The 8,867-nt window shown below is 37.9% G+C and overlaps 1 protein-coding gene across 1 annotated transcript; it reads left to right on the forward strand.

The window, feature by feature from the left end:
- Positions 1–3,801: 3,801 nt before the first annotated feature.
- Positions 3,802–8,659, forward strand: LOC111670977 (neuronal vesicle trafficking-associated protein 1). Its single transcript, XM_023427980.2, has 5 exons — positions 3,802–3,991; positions 4,297–4,450; positions 4,726–4,842; positions 6,354–6,464; positions 7,300–8,659. Exons 2-5 carry the CDS (start codon positions 4,322–4,324, stop codon positions 7,498–7,500), a joined length of 558 nt encoding a protein of 185 aa, XP_023283748.1. The 5' UTR covers positions 3,802–3,991; positions 4,297–4,321; the 3' UTR covers positions 7,501–8,659.
- Positions 8,660–8,867: the final 208 nt, after the last annotated feature.

Here is an 8,867-nt window from a genome sequence, read left to right on the forward strand (position 1 = left end):
CATAGTATGGTAAGGAATAGAATGACATACTATTGAAAGGCATAGAAATGCCCAAAAGCTCACAGTATAGTATGGCCTAAAAAAACAACATAGTATAGTAAGGAGTAAAACATCAAAAAAACATTACAGTATACAATTGCTTACAAATGTCAAAAAACGTCATAGTATGGTAAGGAATTAAACGACATAATAAAGTAAGGCCAAAAATTGGCAAAAAATGTCGTAGTATAGTATGGCATAAGACGTCAAACAGAAATCATAGTATAATAAGGCATAAAAGGTCATAAAAACATCACAGTATAGTATAGCATAAAATGTCAAAAAAACATCATAGTATATCGAGACATAAAAGGTCATAAAAACGTCATAATATGGTAAGGAATCAAAAGAAATAGTATATATAGACATAAAAATGCAGATACACATCATAGTATGATAAGGAATTAAATGACATATTAAAGTATGGTAAAAAATTGTCATACTATGATGATAAAAAATAGTATGATGATAAAAAACATCATACTATTATACTACTATTATATATACTATCATCACAGTATATTAAGTCAGAAAAACTCAGAAAAACGTCATAGTATGGTAAAGCATGAAATGACATAGTATAGTAAGGCATAAAAAGTAAAAAACGTCAAATTATGCCATAATATATTAAGGCATAAATAGTCATAAAAACTTCGTAGTATAGTATTGCATAAAATGTAGAAAAAAAACATCATAATATATTAAGGCATAAAAGGTTATAAAAACGTCATAGTATGGTAAGGAATAGAACGACATAGTATAGCAAGGCATAAAAACACCAAAAACATCATAGTATATCAAGGCATTAAAGGTCATGTAAACCCATGCCCTTGTTAGGAGCATATATGTGCAGTGCAACATGCACTGATAACTGTATGTTGTTTAACATAATGATAACTATATATGAGAAAGGCATCCAAAAGAAACCAGAATATTTCTCAAAGAGTTCCATTGTATTATCAAAACTAATGAGATCAAATCGGTCTGAAGTGGATCGCAAGAAATTCATAAATTCTTGCATCCTGACATTATATTGTGAGTTTTGCTCATTTAAATGAAAAGGGTTTGAATTTATTCAGCATCAATGCAATACTTACTTTGATCCAACTCAGGTACTGTTTCACATTTAAAAGAATAACAATGGCAAGATATCACAGTCACTTCCTCACCATGCTGTATTTGCTTTCAGGAAATACATGACTTCACCCCTTAGACCCCAGGTAGGACAAATCTGATCGCAAATGACTTTGTACCAAAGACTCATCACATACTCTATACCAGACAATCAAGTAATAAGCATCTTCACCTGGAGGCACTGCAGCTCTCATAGCCACCAGGCTAAGTCAACCGGCCACTCGAGAGCTATGGTTTCTGTCTCAATGTGTGGCGAGATCACTGTCATTTTCCCCTTTTCTGTCACTATGGATTAACAGACTGGAGTTGATCATATTTTGCATCCTCTCCTAAACTCCTTTCATTCTCACTGTAGCCTGGCAACAGGCCACTGGGTAATATGCACAGACACAGCTTCATTTCACCATTTCTAGATATATGATGAGAAGATATTAAGGGCTTAGTACAATCAAAATGTTATGTATTTTAACTAGGACTGTCTGCTGTATTCTGGGAGGTATGTTTGTTCACAATTCAAGGTGATTATTTAAGCATAGATAGACTGTATCTTAGCTTAATGGATCCCTACTGCTGAGGTTATAACAGTTTTGCTTATTTCACATGAGAGATTTTCAATTTTCTGTTTTCCCTTTGCTCTCCTCAGTGGTTTGTAATGGGCCGGACTCCTCTTGAAAAAGATGATGTCACAAGTCGTCTCTACACCAATCAATATTTAGCAGCATTTGCTGACATTTAGCAGGTTGTTTGGTCACTGTCAAACAAATCTAATCAAACCACACTCACCAGCTTCCTCCCACAGTCCAAAGTCATGCAGATAAGAACAAAAAACAAAAAAACAAAAAACAAAAGCATTTTAGTCCCAACTCAGTTTAGAAGTTTTTTATTTCTTAATAAAAATGAATATTGTTTTTTCCAAATTATTTTCCTTTCACATGTGCTTTTCCCTCATTGGAATCACACTTAAGCCAAAACACAGATATGGAGCCCAACTTGACTGATATTAATATATTTGATGTATGGAAAATATATTTTGATTGCTTTTACAGTAATTATTATAAAGGTATGCTTAGAATCTAAAATACAATCATGGTTTCCCTCATACTAATATTCAATTTTTAACATACAAACATTTGTATTTGCTTATTTTTCATTCTGACCAGTAGAAGTTGTACTGTTAACATTAAGCACCAAGAAATTAACCTTTTAATGAACCTATTTCACTTATTATATGCAGACTGTATATAGAGGAACTGCAGCCATCATGTTTTTTTTCATCCATATTTAAGCTAAGAATGGCAGGTTCCTTATAGACCACTGTGCAATCGCCGTATGTGGGCAGCCTATAAACGCAGGTAGCTGACCTCTGCACTGGTTTTTCCCTGCACGTCCCGTTTCCTGTTCCCCCAACTTCCAATACTGTCACAGGTATGAACGGTTTCTGCATTAGTTTGTTCCCCAATTATTTTTTCTTTTGCTGTTGTTATTCATGTCACTCTGGCTAAGCCTTGGCCGAGTCTGAGTCGTGAGATCCGGCTTAAGTGAGGTCTGGCCCAAGTCCAACAACCCACAACCAAGCCTGATGTAGCCTACACCACAAGTGCCAGACTCAGCCCATTACCAGTTCTGGCAGAGGGCCAGAATAGCTTTTGTTAATTTCATGCTATTTTCTCCATGCACACCCTTGAAGCCTGCTGTATGATTTATGATACACTGATAAATTGAGATCTGCATGTTAAAGTTGCTTTCTAAAAGGATAACTTTCCATTAGGAAGGTACTGAACTGGCCAGAAACCTCTGCTAATGGGTCTGTTAAAACCCACATAAGGGTAAGCAGGTTTACATTAGGGCTGTTTTCCTTAGTGAACTGACTCGTGCCAACCTTAACCTTCTATCAGGACATCTTGCAGAACAGCTGCTGTAAGTATGGCTGCCACTGCTGCAGCGCTAGCTTGAAAATTGTCTCTACTCAAAGAAATGAAAGTCGCACTCAACCTTTACATTTACTGTTGCTTTGACAAATTTTTACTAAAGTATGTGCACTGGTGGGTAAAAACACTGACTTTTAGTAGAAGTAGTAGGTAGTTTTATGTTAAGAAAGCAAAACATTTTTGTGTTAAGCATAACTTAATTTTTTTTGTAATTTGTGTTTTTGTTTTGTAAAGTGAACACATTTTTTCATTTCACTGAACAAGAAAGTGACTACGTCAAATAAGTGGATTTTTTTTTTTTTTTTACAGTAAATTGTGTTATTTTAACACTAGTTAGGTAGCCATCAATACACACATTAATTAATTGTGAGAAGAATTAATTCATGTTTTTCTTTTAAATCTTAAACCTTATCTGCAGATAACTTCAGTTTTTGTAACCTATGAATTTATGTCAGTTTATCTCTATTTATCTTTATTATTTATCTTTTAATAGCTACATTTGCACAATTACCCATTAAATCCTTCTTTATTCACCTGAAATCTCCTCATCTTTGGACTCAATGAAAATTTTGTACATTCTGATTGTTACCCTAAATGTAAGCTGGTGATGGGCTCCGTCAGCTCCAGGGTGTACTGCCACTGATCAGAGTATGTGTATGGATGGATGTGATGAGGATGTTACATCACTTGCAGTGCAACCAGACACCAGCAGCAGCATCCAGCTCGGAGGAAACGCGGCGCACAAACCCAGCTGGCCATATTGTGCACCAGCTCTCCACAAATCGGCTGCGTCACACCTAAAAAAAAAACACACACACACCAGCGCTGGAACAATAAAGTCACCACATCAGGAGAAATCCACCGATTCAAAACGCGTCTCTGCTGAGCTGGTAAGTGTTGGGATGCGGTAAATCGTATTTTTTTCGTCCACGGTGATGCATCAGTCTCATTATGTCGAAGCCTTGCGTGTCCTTTCCTGCGCTTTTGTGGTTAACAGGCTTTCTCATGGCCCACAAAGCGTCTCACATCATGCACAGCATTTTTTGTTAAATTTGTACTGCAGTTTGCATGTGTAAAAAAACAAAAAAAACAAAACACGTGTTTATTTGAACGATTTGTGCAAACACATAGGGGCAGAGGACAAAAGGTAATAGCTTTAATTCAGGCGTAATAAGCGATTGTTTCCTCCTCTCAGGTTGGTGTTTTTTCGTGCTGGGAAAATGGTTAAACTGGGAAATAATTTCAGCGAGAAAAATAACGGAAAGGTGGTTTCTGAAGACGGATTTGACACCATCCCTCTTATAACACCATTAGATGCCAGTCAGCTGCAGTTTCCTCCACCAGATAAGGTAAGATTTTTGATTTGATGTTTTTCCATTGATTTCAACAGTCACACTGATGGGCCCTGTGCTGTATTTCTACCAGTCCAATTAGTCCAATTAAGGAAGCACAATTATTTTTGGTTTATCAGTTTGTACAGATCTGCTATTTATATACACGCACAAAAGCAAAAGACAAATAATTTTACCCATCCTGCTTCTGTGAACTCCTATTTCCACATTAAGCTATGAGCTGACTGGATCTTCTCTCATGTGAATGTGTGTGTGTTCTGTGTTTGTTCCAGGTGGTGGTGAAGACAAAGGCAGACTATGATGGTGAGAACAAGAAGGGGAAGCTACGATCTCCAAAAATTGCTGAGTTCTCAATAAGCATCATTGAAGGCGTATCTGAGCGACTCAAAGTAAGAATAATGTTGCTGCCATTGTCTGTGTTTCATGCATCATCCCATCTCCAATGTCTCTCACACCTCCACACATGCATATGCCAGAGAGCAGACGGCTGTCTTCCCTGCAGCTCGGGACATTTGTCACTACCGTCATAATATTGCCTCTCCAATCCAAGTTATACTCTGTGGCTTCTTCGCTCAGGCCACCTTCATGTCTTGTGTCCTATGCTGCCTGTCATCTCACCGGGCTGCATGGGGAGATATAATGCACAATGATTCACTTAACCCCGCCCTGAAACTCTCATTAATTCAGCTGCTGCCATGGCGATGGCCTCCAAATGGCAGCATCTCTCCCACCTCCTTCAATGCCCCTCTGGCAGATGTGTTTAGCTCTTCACACCATATAGAATAATTACATGTGAATCGTTTTGTAAAAGAAAAAAACAAAAGACAATCCTAGCTCCAGCTCTGATAGGGTTACGGTAAAAAAAACTTCCTTGAATATTTTAAAATTCACCAAATTACACATGTTTTGCATGCAGACTTTGCACCACTCTCCCTCCACACTCAAAATCAACAGATGAAACTGTCAAGCTTCCTTTAGTGATAGAGCTTTAATTCTCAAACATCTGAGAGGCAAAGAGGCACACCACTTTCTCAGAGAACACAGCTCATATCCTCACATTGGTGCTTTGAAATGCTGCAGGCAGCCCTTTCATCGCAGAGAGTCTCTTTCATAAGCTCCTGTTGCTTTGCTTTATACATGCTGTACTGTCTGTTCAGCTGTGAAACTGCAGGATTCACACCAGACAGATAAAAAAGAATATCCCTTTACTCATATTGATACATGCTGTTAACAATCTTATCGAATCAGTGCCAAACATTCTGGGGAACAGTACAGAGAGCACTTGTTCCCTATCTAAGAAATCCTCTAGAATATACTGTCGTCACAGCATTCAATGAAAATCAACATTTGCTTCAGGATTTCTCCGCTGTTTAATCACAATTTCTCTGACGTTGCATGAAATGATCTCAGTTTCTCTATGAGCACCTAATCAAAGAAAAAGCATATTCATTTGTGTTGACTCATAACAAGAACACTCTCACACCGTGGCGATCAACATCTTTGACAATAATGAGGCCATTTCTCCCACACCTTGCCTTATCCCCCTCCCACTTCCCAGAAACACCAGTAGCTTGTTACATAACTCCCCAGAGAGGTGAGAGCTGGGCTGTACAGATGGTCACAAAAGCCATTTCCCTGTAGAGTTACTATATGCAGAATATCTGTAGCCCTGACTGGCTGTTAGTCACTTATATATACATTCACGTATTTAGTATTTAGATATACCGTATAACTTTGTGCTCTTGCGCTGCTGTTTAATTATCTGAAAAAATGAATTACTCCAATCTGCTCACTCACTCACCTCCTTTAATTAGGACAGTTACAGTAGATGTGTTGTTTTCTTAGGCTGATCTGTCACATAGGTCTTGTGCTTATGATGGAGCTGTTGTGTCTGCTTTAGGTGACCTTGCTGGTGATCTGTGCCCTGGCCTTCCTTGTGTGTGTGGTATTCCTGGTCGTCTACAAGGTCTACCAGTACGAGCAGCCTTGCCCTGACAGCTTTGTTTACACGGTAAACACTTTTGAGCATCATTGTTTGTGACCCTGTCTGACGTTGATATGTTAATGTTCATTTGATTGTTGTTATCTTATTTTACTATTTGAATTTTACCTGAGTAAACCTCTGTTATTTACTTTGTAAAGCATTTTAGCATTGTATATAAATAAACCTTATAGACACCCATACTGTTGTAATGGTGTCCATATGCGTTGCAATGATGCTAAGCAGCCATTTATCAGACCAATTTTTTCACCAAGACTGTTTCACAATAAAAGGGATTGAAGTGAGATTTACTTTTTATTTACCTCAAATGTACCCTTTGAAGATCTGACATTCGTGAGATTGTTTTCTGTTAGTAGGGATGATCTTTAATAGAATAATTTTCTCTTTGAAGGTGGCATTTTAATTATATCTCTACTGCCACACTTTAATCAGCTTTTGTTGTAAATTTACTTTTTAAAATTAACTTAAAGTGAGACCATGTAAATTTGAGGGGAGGAATAACACAACATTCCTTACATTAAAGCACAACATTGTTCAGTTCACTCTGTGGCAGTGGGGTGAAGGTGACTGAGTATTAGCTCATTTTCTGTGAAAGCCTCATCCATTTTGACAGACACCTGTATAGGTTAGGTAATGAAGCTTAGCTAGTGATCTTTTCCTCTGCTGCTTGAGATTACAGTTCCATATTTATCAATGCTTTCTTATTGTGCAACAGTGAACTGTGAATCACAGTTTCTCTCAAAGTGTCATTATACTTTCCTTAATTGTAGTTTTGTTTCAAGAAAGCTTCAAGGTGGTATTTTTCTTGGTATTTTTCATCTTGTTTTCTCTCTCTTTTGAGAAGCAAGGACGCTGCATGCCAGCTGGGATGTATGGCAACTACCCCCCTCAGGGCCCTGGGGGCCGCGGGCGCCTCTTTACCCTCATCAACCACTATAACATAGCAAAGCAGACCATCACTCGGTCAGTATCACCATGGATGACCATCATGTCTGAGGAGAAGGTCACCCAGCAGGAAACGGAGACTGCTCAGAAGCTTGCTTAACCAACCTGGGATCAGGTGGCGTCACCTGCTGCAGAAAAAAATAAATAATATGGTTGTGTCATTCAAGCAAACCTCAGAATCCCATGGCTTTCTGTTGATGAAAAATCAACCTCTCTTTCCTGAGGTGCTATGCTGCCTTGTTGATAGAGTTTGGCCAGCGGATGTGTACTGTAGCAGGAAATGTGTGGAAGTTTTGAACATGTTTTCAGCAAAGTGAGGCTTACAGTTGGCCGGATTTGTGGTTTGTTTGAATAGCATATGTTGTTATTTATTTACACTTCAAAACAGAGTGGCAAATGTGTAGAAAACGCCACAGAAACACAAACACTGACACACAGACACACACTCACTGTCTTTGTACATACACATATGTAAGAGAACTCACTTTAGTACTCAGATTGTGAAATGACTGTGAACCATCTTGTGTCTGCGTTGCTTGTTTTAATGCACATGCACGCACGACTCCAATAACAATAATACAGTTTGCTCTGAACCTCTTTCCTTTCAGATACAGTATTGATAGCGCATGTCAGACCTCTTGAGTTCCAGCAAGTTTGCAGCATATTTACCACTGAGGTCATCTGTGTCAACATATTTTACTGTCATAATATTGTGAATAAACGAGGGTTGATCTGAAAGAAACCTTTTAACCAGCGAAGAAAACTATTTTAATTGTGTTATTTTGATTCAACCCATACTGCTCTCTGCATATAGTGCTCTTAAGGAGTTTTTAGTATTTGATGCATCAAGTCTTTTAAACCAGCATTAATGATTGTCTCCATTCATTTGAACTCTTTGTGACCACCACGTGCTTTTCTTTGCTGGCTACATAAGACTTACTTATTGGTTACTTTACATAGCATAACTTTTATGCTACTCTATTGAATGTTTTTGCATTGCTAGTGAAGACACTGTATTGTGCAATGCTTCGCATTGATTAATGTCACCATAGATGGCTGTTGGTAGCCATCGCAGACGCTAGACTTAGGTTGATGTAGTGGAACAATCTGACAGTAGTTGCTTGTCCTGTCGCTTTTTTCTGTATTTGTCATTTACACAAATTATGTACTTTTTTCAAACAATGTAATGATTACCATTGAAGTGCATTTGCTACATAAAAATGTTAAATGAAAAACTGAAATAAAGTGCCCACATTTCACACCGACGTTCAAGTGGAATCCATATATGTAAAAGAACATTTTCTTTAACTAGTTCAAGAGGAAATCTTGTCAGTAATGCTGAAACTCCCACAAGGCAGAAAATAAATACACTTACCAGTTCATGTTCCCTTGAGTTGAGATCAAAGGAACATTTCTAAGTGCTGTACTGCTTCCACCAGAATATAGGTTAATCCTAATAAACAGATT

This window comes from Seriola lalandi, unplaced genomic scaffold (assembly GCF_002814215.2).
Source record: "Seriola lalandi dorsalis isolate HSWRI2012SDOR001 ecotype SW California unplaced genomic scaffold, Sedor1 jcf7180002054864, whole genome shotgun sequence".
Classification (NCBI taxonomy): domain Eukaryota; kingdom Metazoa; phylum Chordata; class Actinopteri; order Carangiformes; family Carangidae; genus Seriola; species Seriola lalandi.

What these genes read in the sequence shown, in the direction of transcription:
- LOC111670977 (XM_023427980.2), top strand. Translation starts at nt 4,322, where the DNA reads ATGGTTAAACTGGGAAATAATTTCAGCGAGAAAAATAACGGAAAGGTG. An exon ending in AGTTTCCTCCACCAGATAAG is followed by an intron (nt 4,451 to 4,725) that starts GTAAGATTTTTG and finishes TGTTTGTTCCAG; the next exon opens with GTGGTGGTGAAGACAAAGGC. An exon ending in CTGACAGCTTTGTTTACACG is followed by an intron (nt 6,465 to 7,299) that starts GTAAACACTTTT and finishes TCTTTTGAGAAG; the next exon opens with CAAGGACGCTGCATGCCAGC.